The sequence below is a fragment of the Elephantulus edwardii genome, unplaced genomic scaffold (genome assembly GCF_000299155.1).
Source record: "Elephantulus edwardii isolate Elephantulus edwardi_28Jun2011 unplaced genomic scaffold, EleEdw1.0 scaffold00063, whole genome shotgun sequence".
Lineage (NCBI taxonomy): Eukaryota > Metazoa > Chordata > Mammalia > Macroscelidea > Macroscelididae > Elephantulus > Elephantulus edwardii.
In genome coordinates this window covers 5,532,763-5,549,501 of record NW_006399813.1, presented here as the reverse complement: position 1 = coordinate 5,549,501, position 16,739 = coordinate 5,532,763, and the positions used below count along the sequence as shown (strand labels likewise).

Sequence of the window (16,739 nt, the reverse complement as noted above, 5' to 3'; positions counted from 1 at the left end):
AGGACTCTCCCCATTCAGTTTCCAGGAACTGATTATTGGAATATGGATTGTTAAATCTTTCTTCTGAGGCTTCCCTGGATGTATTTGAACCCCTAGTCTTTCCTTTAATAGCTAAGCCCTCAATCATTTGTGCCACCCAGGGACTCCCAAGAAGCAAAAAAGTGAAAGAAAATCCAGGTCTTTAAGATTCTCCACCCATAGAAATCCAAAGCAGAATCATTGTTCCAGCTCATCTTGGGGAGGAGGAATGTAGGAAGGTGGAGCTCTGAGCACCAGGCTGAAGAAGGGGGCACAGTTAGTACATGGTCTCCAAGACTCAAATGTGGGAGTTTGGTGGTGGGAGTTGCAATGCTGAGTGTCTCTGGTGGTTAAAATCCACTAGAGGCTCTTCGGGAGCTCCCCTCCCATGCAATTTGCAGCTTTGGACACCCTCTGGAGGACCTGCTATAAGTTGGTTCCAGCTTAACAGCAATGACTGATTGAAGATCCCATGCACTGATCTTGAGTTTGCATTTGGTTTAGAGCATTTGTAGTGTTTCTAATTTTGTGTGCTTATTTAGCTATGTTGTTGCTGTTGTATGCCACTGGGTCAGAAGAGACCCTTAGCTGACCCTCCAGTGAGTTTTCAGAGGCAGTACACAGCATAGAGCAGGAGAAGAACATTAAACATGCCATCGACTGTTAAGAAAACAAACAGTTCTGTCCTGGAGAGGGTGAAACCAAGCTACTCCTTTGAGACAAGGGCACATGACCAGGAGGGATCAGTCCTTGGAGAAGGACATCATGCTTGGAAGGGTGTAGGGACAGTGCAAGAAAGGAAAACCCTGGATGAGAAGGATTGACTTAATAACTGGGGACTGGTTCAGAGATAGGGCAGAGTTCAGAGTTACTGGGCACAGGGTCATTATGAGTCAATTTATGACACATGACAACAACAAAAAACGAATAGCATAGGAAAAGATTTCCCATCCTTCTCCCAAGGAGCAATGTTTCCATATGGTGATTAGACGGTTTTTTGTTTATATGTCTAGTTTCTGGTTACTGCATGCTGCCATTTTAAGTCATTTTAAGTTAGTTCTCTGAGGTTTCTAGGGATTGGATTATATTTGCAAACAATGATAAGTTTTAACCTCCCTTCCCATCATTGTGTTATTGTTAGTTGTCATCATGTCGACTGTGATTGATGGTGACCCCATGTGGACAGCAAAAGTGGCCCTGAGGGTTTTATTTGGCTGTGATCTTTACAGAAGCAGACCTTTACTTCTGAGTACCCCCGAGGGGACTCAAACCACCAACCTTTAGGTTAGTAGTTGAGTTCAAATCATTTGTACCACCCAGGGACCTTCCCAATAGTTATAACTTGTCTTTGCTAATTGTTTCATTGTGTTTATTAGAACTTCTAAAGTTAATGCTAGATAATAAAGTAAATGATAGGCAGATATTCTTACTTTGTTCCTGATGTAAAAGACTATGTCTAGAGCCTTACAATTAAACAGTTTACTATTTGCTGGTTTGCTTTTGGAATCTTCGTTAAGAAATGTAATCTCAAACGTTAAGAAATGACATTTCTTAATGAAGATTCCAAAAGCCAAGCCTGTCCAGTCCAACTCAGTGCTGTCCGGTCAAGTTAGACTCACAGCAACATTGGGTTTCACAGGGCTGTCTAGCTCTCTCTCTCTTACATCAGGTGATAGATTTGCACCACTGATCTTTAGGATAGTAGTCTAATACATAACATGCCACACCATCTTTTATATGGTTAAAATAAACGAATGTGTTTTGAAGGTTTTGGAGGGTTGGATTTTGAGAGATTTTTTGTGGACTGTGATGTTGGTTGGTATTTACCAGGATTCCATTTGTCATCTTTTGCTGGTAAGAAATCCCCAACTCAAGGATAAGCTAGTGATGGACTCTCTAAATGAACTGTTTCAGTTTCTGAGGGCGGAGCACAATTATTCAGCAGGATATGGGACTGAAGAAAGGGTAACACACAGGGCTGAGAAAGAGTGGAAGAGGAACTAGTGGTTGTCATTTTATTTAAAGTTTCAAGGAAGTTGTTTGCTGTCAATAATTAAAGAGAAGTCATTTAACCATAACATTATGAAGCAAGTAGCTACTGCAAACTTTCTACTGATTAACTTTTTTTTAATGGAGAAGGATTTCACTTTCTCTGCTAAAGTGCTTCAAAGTTTTTGCCTGGAAGTTCTCCCTAACATCTGATTTGAGTTCCCCTTGCTGGAGGACAGGCTTATTTCCCCCTATGCCTTGTAAAGAGAAATTGGAACCCCTCCCCCCATAAAATGTGTGCAGACATTCATAGACAACTGGACCCTAGTTGAAAATCTAGAATTCACACTTGAGTATATTCCACCGGTTCAGAGGCAGCATGGTTTGCAAAAGTCCAGAAGTTGGTCTTGTGGCTTTTTGGATTGACATTGACATACTCTGTGGTTTCCTTTACATTCTCATAGTCCAGGGTAGATTCACTTTTCAGTCCTCCAGAGGTTGCAAAGACTACTTGTGTGTAATTTACTTCGCTGGGGCCCTGGGAAAAAGAAGAGACGTATAAATCAAGAGCTCTACTGGGTATGGAAGATATAAGCTCCTAGGACTAGTTAACATACTGCTTGGATTTAAGACTTCAGAGGATAGTTCGGTTTAAGGATTAGAGAATGTCTCAGGGTAATAATTTTGGAGCTTCCATTGCTCTAGAAAGTCTGAAGTTCATGAGAATTTAAAATTCTGTTCTACAGTTTTCCCCTTTTGGTCAAAATTCTTCCATAGAATCTTTGGTCAAAATGTTCAGTAATGATTGTCGGGCATCTTCCCGTGTTCTTCGTCTTAGGGCAAAGGAGTCAATTTTCCAGGATGGCAGTTAGCCACACGTTCCATTTCCTCCTGTTCCTGACTCTTCTTTCTCTGTTGTTTCAAGCAAATAGAGACTAATAATTGTAACTTAGTCGACTTTTTGCTAACTTTCAAGACTCTGGGCACTAAACTACAAACTAGAGGGTAGAACAGCAGCACCAAGCACACCACCAAGCCAATTAAATGGGACGCACCGTCCAATCATCACTCCAAACTTCCAAACCAAGGAAGCAAATCCCACGAGGATCTCAGTTATCATAAACACTCCTAGCTCTTCCATTTTTCTATCGCTTGCTCAGACCCTTTTTGTTTACGTCTGTGCTGGCATGGGCCCGGTCGTCTTCACCCAAGATTGTCTTCGTAACTCATGAAGGCCCTCTTTCCCTGCCCATCTCCTTAGCCGGGGTGGTCTACATGCTCATGTTTGACAGCAGGGACTCCACAGAAGGCACATGGAGGGCCCGTTACCTTGTATCTGGAAGGGGAGCTGTCAGAGCTGTCGGAGCTGTCTGAGGATGTATCACTGCCATCTAGGGAAAAACAGAAACTGTTTGCCTTCTGGAGAAAGTCAGAAGGTTTTAAGGGAAGATAGACAGGGGGCAGAAGAGGGCGACAAAGAGGCAGAGCCAGAAATGCAACAGGAAGGAGGAGAGACACAAAATCCCTACAAAACTAAGAAGTAAAACCAAGACAGAGGAAAGATGTTGACAGAAAGACTCCACAGTTAGCCCAGAAAAATGCCCAGGAACCCAGACATTGCTGTTTCCTCCAGGTTCACCTAAAACCAGTAAAAACAAAATAAAAACCTCTTAAACGATGATGTCCTGAGGCAGTGCAGGTCACTGCTCTCGGAGCGGGACTCCAAGCAGGCCATACTCCTTTATGTACTCTTGGTTTTACCACTCTTGTGTTTTCTCATAAAAGCAGTTGGATGACTATCTCTGAGATAATTCCTGCCAGCCAGTCAATCTCTGATTCTAGCCAGGCTTTGGCAAATCCTTGGGGTCAGAGGGTCATTTTGAGGCCAGCATCTGTGTTCTTCTGCTGAGCCACAGAATTCATGTGACCAGCCACCCTCTTCTCATATGTACTGAAGCCTTATCTCAAGTCTAAGAAAGTCTGACAACCAGTTTCCTCTAGTTAAAAAGATAAAACTAAAAGGATGGTGCAGACACAAACCAATCAAGAGATAAACCAATGGAAAAAGTACTATCACTGGGCAGAGAGCATCCAAAGGACAGTGGTTTTACTTCTCGTTGTCACCTTGTCAATGGGGATCTGGCCTGGTCTCCCCAGTCTTGAGATGGGAAGTAAGAGGGGTAGGAATAGTCTTGTCAATTGATGTGCTGTTGTTGAGTACCATCGAGTCGGAACCGACCCATAGCTGACCCTCCAATGGGTTTTCAGGGGCAGTAAACCACACAGGAGGAGATTGTCTTATCCTTCTCCTGCAGAGCAGCTGGTGGATTCGAACCTCATGTCTTTAGGGATTGCAGCACAGGTTCTTTCCACTAGGCCATGTGTAGGAGGGGAATCTGAATTTGGACCCACAGCAAGACACAGAGTTTACAGAACTGCCCAGAAACCATGCATGAGGAAATGCCTTTCAGGAAAGGGTAACTTCTGGAACCAGCCAATGATACAGGGCAAGTAGAACACTGCCTGGCAGACAGGCGGGAGCCAGACAGACGGTAGAGGTCTTGGTCCCACCGTTGAAAAGAGTAAAAAGAAAAACACCATAACATTACATAGAAAGGAACAGACAGACCCTAGCCAATCCCTCCACCAGCAGGACACACACACCCCTACAGCCATTCCCACTTGACCACACCTCTAAAGATTCTGACATAGGGTGACCCATGTGTATTAAAAGCAGAGTTGTGCTTCAGAGGGCTTTAAAGACCGTGAACTTGTAGCAGCAGACAGACCTTTCTGCCTACCTCTGGGTGGACCTGATCTTCCAACCTCTAAATATCTGAGCATTTGTGCCATCCACCCAAATATCAAGACTCAACCAAACCTAGCGAGAGACGACCCAAGAATAACATTCTGAAGAAGGTGGTAATGAGGAGTCCCCAGGGTGAGGTCCAAGGGGGCAGGGAGGATGCTGGTTGTTAGAAGAGGCTCCAGGGTGTTCACACAGAACAAGGTGAGCTTCCAGACTGCCCCTCCTCTGCACTACTCACGCCTGTAACGGAGATCAGGAGCAGGAGTGCTTCTCTCTGTTGGAATACCCTTGATCTCCTTGATTGCAGGGGGGTGATGCTGGGCTGGGCTGGGCTCAGGGGTCGGCACTGTGGCTGCTTTCGATATTCGTCCACTTACACGGGCTGGAGGGGAGGGGGCAAGGGTTAAAGGTAAGAGTTCCCTGGGTTAGGCACGTTCCCTCTTGGACCAAACACCTCTGAGCATTGCTGTCTTGAGAGTGACACATTTAGAGATGCTTTCAAATCTCCTCATTCCTCTGCTGAAAACCCTGCAGGCAATAGCTCCTCTCTGGTATGAAGCAAAGGTCAGGGAGGACCTCAGCCAACAGGCTCCAGGCATCTGTGCCCTCACACTTGGGCCCTCGCTGGCCAGTCTTCTCATCTCACCTCCTCACTTTCTATGAGTATCAGACACAAGTCAGGATTGCAGGGGTGCTGGCCACTCCTCCAGCCATCTCTCTCCTCCTTGTTTCATTTTTCCTCTGTGGTTCGAATCCACCAGCGGCTTCAAAGGAGAAAGATGAGTAATCTCCTGCCATACAATTGACGGCCTCTGAAAACCCGCTGGAGGGTCACTTAAAGAGTCAGTTCCCAATTGGCGGCAAGGAGTTAAGTTGTTGAGTACTCATGTGCTATGCCAAACACACTATGTGTTTTCCTTTTTTATTCATTGTTTCATTTCTCTTCCTCTCGCTATTTACAATAAGTCCTATGAATAAATATCTACAGGTATAAATATCTATTGAATGAATGAATACAGGAGCTTAGACTTTTTTTTTCTGGAATGATACACAAAAAACATCAGCCTGCTCAATTGTCTGCTGTAGAATAAATGTAAACTCACTGTCACTCAGCCCATTTTTCTTTCTCAACGACACTGGTGAATTTAAATCCACTCACATCCTCTGGATCAGCAGCGTGCCTCCCTAAGCACTACGCTCCCAGAGCTCCCCAGCTTTAAACACGGCTACGCTGAATCCCCGAGAGCAGGTTTATTTTAGGTTTGCTCCTTGTAATGACTTCCCAGGACAGGGCTTCTCTACCCTGACTGTAAATCAGTTCAAGAATTTCAGCTAATCTCGAGGTGCAACCATACTTCCTTCTGTTGCAATTCAAGGTCATTGCTTCATCTTCCGTCCTTTGTCAGTGATGAAGCAGATTGATTATGCTCACGTTAAACAAGCCCTTCCTATTTGGGCATCAACTCAAGATGAGTGAAAAATCTTCTTGAAGAGTAAACAGTAAAGAACATTCAGCACTGGGGCAAGTATATGGCAGTTACTTCGCGATCGCGTGCTTCTTGTGCCCTGTAAGTACCTTCCAGTCAAACGAAAGGGCCAGACCTGCTCTTTCCTGTACACAAATGGCTGTTGAATACTCAAAATGCGGCTCATCCATTTGAAATGTGTTATGAAGTGTAAAATGAACATCTGCTTTTAGTATAAAAATTATTAAGGAGATCTTTTTCATCCACTTTTAAATGGGTTATATATTAATTCTTTAGATATTATAAAAACTATTAAAATGAATGCAGCTAGCTACTCAACTCACTGCCATCAAGTCAAAACTGACTCATAGCTGACTCTTCATTGGGTTTCCAAGGCTGTAAATCGAAAGAAAAAAAAAATATAAAGCCCTTCCTACGAGTACTGCAGAGCCCTGGCTAAGCAATTCAGGTGGTGGAGGGATCCGGCCAGTGATTTCCAGTCACCAGTGATTTCCGGTCAGAAAGAGATTGGGTAAAACTGTCATCAGAGTGAGGAGGTGGGGTTAAGCCACCCACAGGAGGAGGTCTGAGGAAGGTTAGCCTGACCTTTGAGTTTGGAAGTAGCTTTTTAAGTGGTAGTTGAGGGCTCCAAACAGGACTTGTCCTGCCATGGGCTCAGGAATGGCCTCAGGGTGACCACTTGAGAGGGATCACTCCAGCCACTTACCCATGTGCCTATTGATCAGGTAATCAATAGTTGCAAAGAGGCTTGCCTGAAGGATGAGGGACACCAGTGCAATCACTAAACCATGCCAGACCTTCATGTCTCTGTTGAGAAAGCACAAGACCAAGGTCAGAAGAAATTGATTTAACAAAAATTGATTAATACAGCTCCAAGGTCATCCCTATATCCAGCGAGAGGCAGATGTCTGCCCTGCTGTGTGTCTCAGGGCACGTCCCTACACCTCACTGAGCAGTCAGGTGGGGGGAATTAGGAGAGTGGTGTGTATACTTGGGCGACAGCTGTCTCCGTTGGCCCTAAGTGGAATCACAGCTGGACTTGTGGGTCTCAGCCCCGCTCCAGCTCTTGGGGCCCACTCACTCTGTCAGCATGTTGAGCTTCTCTCGGCAGCCTCAGGTCATATAAGAGGGCCTATGGTGGATCCAGGGGCAGCAGGAAGAGGTCTAGGGGGAACTGGAAGCCTGCTCTTCAACTAGTGCCTCCAGAGGGATCCTCCAGGGAACCTGTAGGAGAAAAGGCAGCCAGTCAGGACTCCTGGGTCTAAGCTCAAATGCCCCCCAAAACTCAGCTTATTGAGGTCATTTGTTTTCTTGTCTCCAAATTTTAGATTAAGAATGTGCAACATGGAAGGAGTGAAAATGTCAGAATGAGGTGCATCCTGATGAACTGGCCTTGGGGCCAGGGTGGTGGGTGGGGGTGTCGGGCTGGTCCTGGGATGTCAATTTGCATTTAATGGATTATGTAGCTTCCTTAACACAAGAAGAACATTTTCCTTGACATTTAGGCTCTTTTATATTTTCTTCATCCCAAAAAGAAAACAAAAGTTTGAATTTAGGACTTGGCAAGCATCTCCGTGTTGTCTCCTGAATCAGGTACTCCCGTTTCTTTTATCCGGCCACGTTACCTTGTTTTCAAATTTGCATATTGCTTCTCTACAGTTTACCTCCTGGATTTTGAATGGAAAAGGCTGCTTTTCTTTTTCATTTCACCTCTTAAATGCAACATGGTGAAGCCCCTAAATCCAGTCATTCTGCCAACTTCTCCAAAGAAAGAATCAACTGTCACGGGTCTTCTGCTGCTTCCTTAATTGTAAAGAAATTATTTTAAAAACAAGAATCTGATCTTAATTGGAAACACATACTTTGATGATAGTATTTCTGAATTCTTTACCTTTTGTTCCAAAAAGAAGACTAAATAAATAGCAAGAATGGATGACTTTAAGGCTTGTTTAAACGTCTTCCATTTTCAGCCACCATCATGAAAAGCAGAGTTCACACAGCAGCAGTAAATTCCAAATATGCGATCCCACTTGAACTGACAGAGATGGTTAAAAAGTACATTGATCTGTGTATCTAAATCCTGGACCAGCTCTCACAAGTTTCTGAATAAACAAGTCTTGTTTTGCAATTAAACTTTTGATGTGATAAAAAGCATGAAGACAAAATACCTTGAGGTTAAGATTCAAGAATAAAACCATTACATGCTCAGTACAGAGAGAGATTTTTATTTTCTTTTTCATGAGGAGAAAGATATTTCTCCTAGAGAAAGCAGTTTTGTTCACTTTTTCCTCAGAAGTCTTTGGACACTGGTATTTTAAAATGTTTTTCGTTTAAATGAGGATTGGACCATGGAAGTTAACTTAATGCACACATACTGAGTCCTAGTTGAAGAAGAGGTAAAAGGAAACAGTCTTGATTCAGCCCAGTGACGGAACCCTTTTTACTTTTCTAGAAAGTGAAGATGTGGAATAAATAATTTCATATTTCTTTCTGGAGTCTATTAATAATAATAGTTAAGACTTGGTTTCTCTTGTTGTCATGGCTGGAAGAAGAAAACTGGCATGAATGATTTTTCAGTTCAGAGGATATTGACAGACTCAAATATATGATCTGCTTTCCATTTTAGATTGAAAGAAATTGGAGGAAATGAGAAAGGTTTCACATGACTCCTTTCTTCTAGACATAAGAAGCAAAGATGCCTTATTCAATTCAGTCTTACTTTTTATATCCTTTAGCTCCATTCTTCATAAAAATGAAGTAACTTTCCCCTCCTCCATTCAAGAGGAGTACGTGGGCATTTAATTTGTTAAATACTATGCATACTGCTAGGCTAAAATGGTAGAGACACAGTTAACTATTTGGAACTTAAGCTCCTCATAAAAGAATGGGTCTCAGAAAATCTGTGGTTATATCAGTGTAGTTTGAGAAAAATTCAAGATCTAAAGAAAAAAAGAAGAAAATCTTCAACAAGAAAAAAAGAATCTGCAACATGGCATTAACAGTAATAATAATTACAATACTTATTAACTGGTGGACACTCAAAGTCCCTGGGTAATGCAAATGGCTAATGTTCAGGGCTGCTAATGGGAAGGTTGGAGTTTCAGGCCCATCCAGAAACATCTAGGAAGAAAGTCTTGGTGTCCACATCTGAAATATCAGTCCTTGAACCCATCAGGGGCACAGCTGTGTTCAGCCACACAGCAAGTTGTCAGATGTCAGAACCAGCCCAATGGCAACTGGTCAACCAGCAATGAAGCCTGGGCCAACCACACTGCTGAGTTTTGGAACACACCAGCATCATCTTATCTCTTTCAAACAACAATCCTAGACACTTGATGCCATTTTAAAAAGAAAAGGAAAAACAATCAGCATCAAGTTGGTTCTGAGTCAAGCTGGGCTCCACAGGGTGTTCTATGGTCAATTGCTTCAAAGTAGATTCCCCAGGTAGTTCTTCCGAGATGCCTCCATCCTTTCAGTGGGGCCGCTGAACATGTTAACAATTTACCACTCAAGACTATTGTACACAGTAGAAAATAAAAATGAATGCAAATAAGCACTATAAAGTGCTAAAGAACAATGATGTCAGTCTACAGACTAAGGTGTGCCTACTTTAGGCCACGGTCTTTGCAATTACTTGCTACACAACAGAGATCTGGACAAGGACTAAGGATGAAGAATAGATGTCTTTCAGTTGTGGTACTGGAAAAGAGTCTTGAACATACATAATATGAGCTGCTAAGTCTTGGAGAGGGTAAAACCAAGCTATTTCTTGGAGACTAGGATTTTGAAGCTCCTTCTCCCATACTTTGAACACATGGCCAGGAGGGACTGGTCCTTGGAGGAGAACATCATGCTTGGAAGGGTAGAGGGACAGCACAGGAGAGGAAGACCCTGGATGAGATGGATTGACACAGTAGTTGGAATAATGAATAGGAGTAGGTGTCGGAGACAGTGAGACTGACTCAGGATAGGACAGAGTTCAGAGCTGTTGTACGTAGGGTTACTCAGATGGCTTGATGGCACATAACAACAACAACCACCACTGTAAATATGAAAAATATGAATAAGTACTCTGAATCTTCTGCCATATTCTTCCAGAAAGTTTTCACGTGTGATCTTAAATATATGTGTTATGATGTGTAAAAACCGATATATGTATACATACAACTATTTTAACATGTGGCCATACTGATTAATAGCTTCCCTTCTTTACTTGTTGTTGAATGCTGTCAAGTTGGACTGACTCATAGCTGACCCTCCAGTGGGTTTTCAGAGGCTGTAATTTCCTGGGAGGATATTACCCATCTCTCTTCTGTGGAACAGCTGGTGGAATTGAACCTCTTGCCTCTTGCAGTTCAACTCTTTACCAGTAGTCCACCAGAGCTCCCTCCCTCTTTACTTGTAGTTGTTACTGGTGTGTACTGTTCAGTCACCCCATAGCTAACCCTCCAGCGGACAAGGCCCGTATGAGAGAGAGATGAAAACCTATATCCCTCCTAAGGGCAAAGCAAAAAAAGAAGTCCAAAGATCCCAAAGATGGCCCCTTTGGCTTTTTTCTTGTTTTGTTCTGAGTATCACCTCCAAATCAAAGGCGAGCATCCTGGCCTTTCTGTTGGTGATGTTGCAAAGAAGCTGGGAGAGATGTGGAGTAATACTGCTGCCGACGACAGGCAGCCCTGTGAGAAGAAGGCTACTAAGCAGAAGGAGAAGTACGAGAAGGATACGGCTGCATACAGGGCTGAGGCAAGCCTGATGCCGCCAAAAAGGGAGCTGTCAAGGCCGAGAAAAGAAAGAAGAAGGAAGAGAAGGAAGATGAAGAAGATGAGGAGGACGAGGAAGAAGAGGAAGATGAAGAAGATGAGGATGAAGAGGATGATGATGACTATGATGAATAAGTTGGTTGTAACACAGTTTTTAACCCCCCTGTACACAACTCATTCCTTTTAAAGAAAAAAAAAATTGACATCTTAAAAAAAAAAAAAAAAGAGTCTAGCCTAGAAAACCCTACGGGGCGGTTCTGTTCTATAGAGTTACTAGGAGTCAGAATCCACTCAAGAACACACAGCATCAATATGGGACAAAGGAGTCTTGGTGGTGTATAACGTTAGGCATGAGACTACTAACAGAAAGGTCGGTGGTTCAAACCCTCCCTGAAGCTCCTTGGGAGAAAGAACTTGTGATCTGTTTTTGTGAAAATCACAGTAAAGAAAATTCTATAAAACAATTCTTCTTCTGACCCATGGGTTAAAATGGACTTGATGACACTAGACGGGACGCGTGCTTCCCCCCCCCCCCCCCCATGGATCCCTGAAGGCGCTTGAAGGCTTTGTGTTTTAGAACATTGTTTTCAATCACTCCAGTTCCACTTCACCGTTGTTTCTCAGTGGTATCAGATGTCTGGGGCCAGGCAGCTCTCTACCTTTGAACCCATTTTGCACATTCCAGGACAGTTATCATCCTGGGAATCTGTCCAGGCAACCTGTTGATTTAACAAACATAATGACTTAAAGAGACCCCATGCATTTCAAATGGCCCTGAGGCAGGGTGGTTTTGTCCCCATTTGAGAATCACTGCATTTAGTAAGTGACCTACTGTTTAAAAATCTGTGGCTTATTGGCTTATTTTCCTTCTTTGTATACACAACTACATTGCCTATACATCCATTATGAGTACCTTACTAGCTAAATGATCTTTAGCAGTTGTGTTAAGTGTGTAATAGCACAGAGCACAGAAGGTCAAGCTCTGGCTTCTGAAGTCAAACTGGTGCAAATACAGATCTCAGCTCCTTCTAACCATGAGATATTTAACTTAATAAGAATAATGATACTGTCTTACAGTGTTAGCCTTATGGAGCTTGTAAAGTCCTTTATCCAATGCCAGGCAAATGGGAAACAATCAAAAGTGTTAGTTGCTGTTGAGTCAACGCTCCACACAGCAACACTGAGTACAACAGCTAGAAACTGTGCCTGGTCCTGTACCAGCCTCACAGTCTCTGTGGTGGTTAAGTCCCTTGTTGTAGGCCATCTCATTGAGTGTCCTCCTCCCCTTCTCTGACCTCCCACCTTCCCAAGCACGCTGTCCTCTCTAGGGACTGGACCCTCCTAATAACATGCCTCAAGGATGTGAGATGAAGCTGGACCCGAGCAATCAATGCTGTTGTTACTCACATTGAGTTAGAACCAATGACTTTCTGACCCTTGGTGGGTTCTCACAGAGACAGTAAATCACACAGGAAGAGATTTCTCATCTTCCTCCATCAGAGCAGCTGGTGGCTTTGAACATCCTGCCTTTGGTTTGGCAATGCAGCTCCTCACCACTAGGCCACCAGAGCTCCCTCAAGCAATCAAAAAGCATTAGATATTATCTAGCCATACATCACACACCTATTGATTGATAGCAGTCCTTGGGGGAAAACCCTTCAGGCTGGGAAAGTGGAGGATCAGAGAAAGAGAGGAAGACCCTCAACCGATGGGCTGACACAGTGACTGTAACAAAAGAGCCCGAACATGTGAGGATGGTGCAGGATAGAGCAAGATTCAGATCCATTGTTCATAGGGTTGTTATGACTGTCATCAAGTCAATGACACTCAACAACAAGCCTGCAGTAAACCACAAAGCTCTGACTTCCAGTTGATTCTGACTCCCAGAGGCCCTATAGCGTGGACTAGAACTGCCCCATCTCGTTTCTGAGGCTCTTAAGTCTTTCCAGAGGCAAACTGTCTCTTCTTTATCCCAAGGAGTGACTAGTGGGCTTGAAGCTTTAAGCTACCAGACCGAAAACTTAACCTATTGTGCCGCCAAGACAGGAGGAGAGCTATTAGAAATGGAGCTGTTCTATTTTAGGAAATACAGGCGTTTGTTTTGAATATCGTTTGGAGATAAGATCCAGGACAGGATGAGGCATAATGGTGTCTGATGTCATCATCTAAGTGGCTGCTTGGGCCCTAACCACAGTGAGCAGGTTGTTCCTTGGGGGTCTAATTGCAGATTGCTGATCAGACGTTCTGCAGACACATCTGCTCATCTGCACACACACTTCAAGGAAGTGAGCAATTTTAGGTAATTATGTTGTTTAAAAAAAAAAAAGCACTTAGCCCATTGAGAGTTTGGGCTGCCTCATTCTGTTGTGAAGGCAGGGTGCTGAATTCTGACGCCCAGCCTCACGCTCATGCACTGCCTTGCCAGGCTGCCTCTAATCATACTCTCTGACTGCCAAGGACATTCCTTTGTTCTCTTTGCTTCAGAACTGGCTGGAATTCTGGAGCCTGTGGAGCTCCAGATTGGAGCTGGATCCCCTCTTATTATATCCGCCTCCTCCACTGATATGGGGGCTGACTTGTGGCCTTTCTGATAAGAGTATCGTAACATCATTAACATGAGAGACCTTAAAGGCCCCCTGCCTGCTCTGGTTTGGATATATTCACTCTGGAAGGAGAATTTTAAAAAAGAGGATTGACAGGAAATGACATGGATTAAAATAACCACAATCATTGTTGTTAAACTATCAGCCTTTTGAAATTAAAAGCTTTAAGAATTTTTTTTTTCTCAGCCTTTCTTATTTTAAAATTCGTAAGTTGAAGTTTCACAAAGCAGAAAGATATGGTGGAAAGAGAACAAGACAGGGCTCCAGAAAGCTGGCTTCTCCCCGCACTGCTGTTGGTTAACTGTGACTTTTGACAGGTAGAGGCCCTTCTCACTCACTCCCTCTGAGTGCTGGCTGACTCAGTGACCCTCTCTTAGGTTTCCAAGGTCAGAAGCCTCAACGGGAGGGACTGCTCCTTTTTTGACGCCCAAGAAACTGCTGGTGGATCCAAGCTGTCTTTGGTGCCAGCCTTTGAGTTAGCGGGGTCACTCCTTATGGACTACGACCTCAGAGGTCCTGAAGTCCTTCTGTGGTTGTTAGGTGTTGTCCAGTTGAATACAACTCATAATGATCCTATGAACAACGGGTCTGAACCCTGTCCTAGTCTGTGCCACCTCTATCATCGCTGACATCTTTGAGTCCATTGCCACCATCACTAAGTCAATCCACCTCGTCAAGGATCTTCCTCTCTTTCAGTGACTCTCTCCGCCTTTTTGTGTCCTTCTCCATGGAATAATGATGGTGCTTCAGTGGATTACTGATAAGAAGCTGCACTGCAATCCTGAAGCGATGCAGTTTGAATCCACCAGCTGCTCCGTGGGGGAAGGATGGGCAATCTTCTTCCGTGAGATTAATTGTCTTTGAAAACTCATTGGACGGTCAGGTATGGGTTGGTTCCAACTCGATGATATACAACAACAACAACAACAACAACAACAACAACAACAAGAGTGAATCAGGAGCTCTGGCGGCCTAGAGGTAAGAAGCTATGCTTCAGTCTTGAAAGCACGTTGTTCAAATTCACCAGTTGCTCCTTGGAAGATGAAATATTTCCTCCTTGTGCGATTAACAGTCTCTGAAAACCCACTGGAGGGAGGGTCAGCTGTGGATCAGTTACAACTCAGTGGTTCACAACCACAGCAACATGAGAGGAGCTCAGTGAAGGACTCCCCGGGCTCGTTCTAACCCGGATCATTCTGTTCTTAAAGAGTTGTAGTTGTTGCTGTTTGGTGTTGAGGAGTCAATTCTGACTCATAGCAACTTTATGTTACAGTAGAGGAAAAGAAAGGGGTGCAAAGTTGGATGAAAATGGAAGATTTCAAAAGAATGAACAATCTTTATTTCTACTTTACAGTATCATTCAGTATCCACATTGTTAGACTTTCTTCTCCTTTCATATGATTTTCCTCCTGTCATTGACCTTTTTGAATAGTCACAAAAAAGAAGCACACACAAACCCAATGAATAATGTCAGAGAGCTTGTAACTTCAGAAATAAGGAGAAAAAGCTTTGTGCAGGTAAAAATCCTGTTAAAGTTATTTCTAGAAGTTAATGATTTCCTAAAAAAATCTAAATGGGCAAAAGGAATTCCATGATGCTGTCATGTCTGCTCCTAGAAGATGCAAACCGACCAAAAGCAAAATAAAACAGGAACGGGTGGTGGCTGGACCGCACGATTACTGTATTTGATATTACTGAATTTTATACCTGAGAATGTTGTACTGGTAAATACTGTGATATATATTTATAACAATAAAAAAAGAAAGTAGCTTGGGGACTCCATAATATCAAGCTGCTAAAGACAAGCTGATGAAGATGACCACTTGGTTCATAATACCAGTTTATTCTCAGTGTGGGCTTTTGGGCCAGCTATTCCATATTGAAAAAACCAAGCAAACTCATGTGTTTAGCTGTGTTATTCATAATAGCGAAGAGATGGAAGCAACCCAAATGCCCATCAAAAAAAAGAATGTGTAGAAAAACTATGCTACATTCATACAATGGACTATTACACAGCATTGAAAAACAAGGAACTTATAACACATTACATAACATGGGGGAGCCTGGAGGACATTATGCCCAGTGAAATATCTCAGTCACAAAAGGACAAACATTGCATAACATCGCTGTTATAAAATAGGACAGATATGGAACACCGGGGAGAGAACGGGAAAAGAATGGATAGATATTGAACACTGCATTTGGTCAGCTGAGGAGAAGAACTGTCTGAAAGGAATATATGATTAAACATTATATGTATGACAACAATCTGGAACAAGGGGTACATTGCAGGGAGGGCTAGGAGAGGGGAGGAGGAGGGAAGAAAATGTGAAATGATAAAAAAAATAAAAGAAATTAAAAATGAAAAAAATAAGAAAACCTCAGTTTTCTTATCTACAATATGAGAATAGTTATAGTTACATTTGGACATAAGTGGAAAAAAATCCCTACCAGCAGATGGATAAATAATATCATGATAAATGGAGAAAAGATTGAAATTACCAAGGATTTCCTTTTACTTAGATCCATCCAGTCAGTGCTTATAGAAAACAGTATTTAAGAAATCAAATGGCATATTGCACTGGGCAAATCTGGGACAAAGGGCCTCTTTAAAAAGTGCAAAAGTCAGGTATCACTCTAAGGGTTAAGGTCCATCTGGGCCAAGCCATGGCATTCCAATCACCTTTTATGCATATGAAAGTTGCATATATTGCAAATATTAAGGAAGCCCCAAGAAAAATCAATGGCATTGAATTGTGGTGTTGGCAAGGAATATTGAATAAACTATGGTCAGTCAAAGAGTAAAATCTGCCTTCTAAGATGTGTGTTAAGAATGTTTCTTAGAAGAGAGATGGCACAATACTTCGGACATGTCATCAGGAGGGACCAATCGACTGCTGGAGAAAGACGTGATGCTTGGTAGATGGTCAGCAGTGAGTAAGATCTTTGACAAGATGAATTGACAAAGTGGCTTCAGCAGAATAGGCTTAAAGCACAGCACAGACTGTGAGGTGAGGGCAGGATCGGGCAAGGTTTGATTCTGTTTTACATAGGGTCACTATGAGTTGGAGAC

The 16,739-nt window shown here is 43.0% G+C and overlaps 1 protein-coding gene across 1 annotated transcript; it reads right to left on the bottom strand.

Moving 5' to 3' along the window:
- Positions 1-2,350: 2,350 nt before the first annotated feature.
- On the bottom strand, positions 2,351-7,106 carry LOC102843260 (chromosome unknown open reading frame, human C1orf186). Its single transcript, XM_006887990.1, has 4 exons — positions 7,010-7,106; positions 5,055-5,198; positions 3,337-3,398; positions 2,351-2,545 (listed from the first exon to the last, which is right to left on the bottom strand). The coding sequence occupies exons 1-4, from the start codon at positions 7,104-7,106 to the stop codon at positions 2,351-2,353; spliced, it is 498 nt and encodes a 165-aa protein (XP_006888052.1).
- Between the last annotated feature and the right edge of the window lie 9,633 nt (positions 7,107-16,739).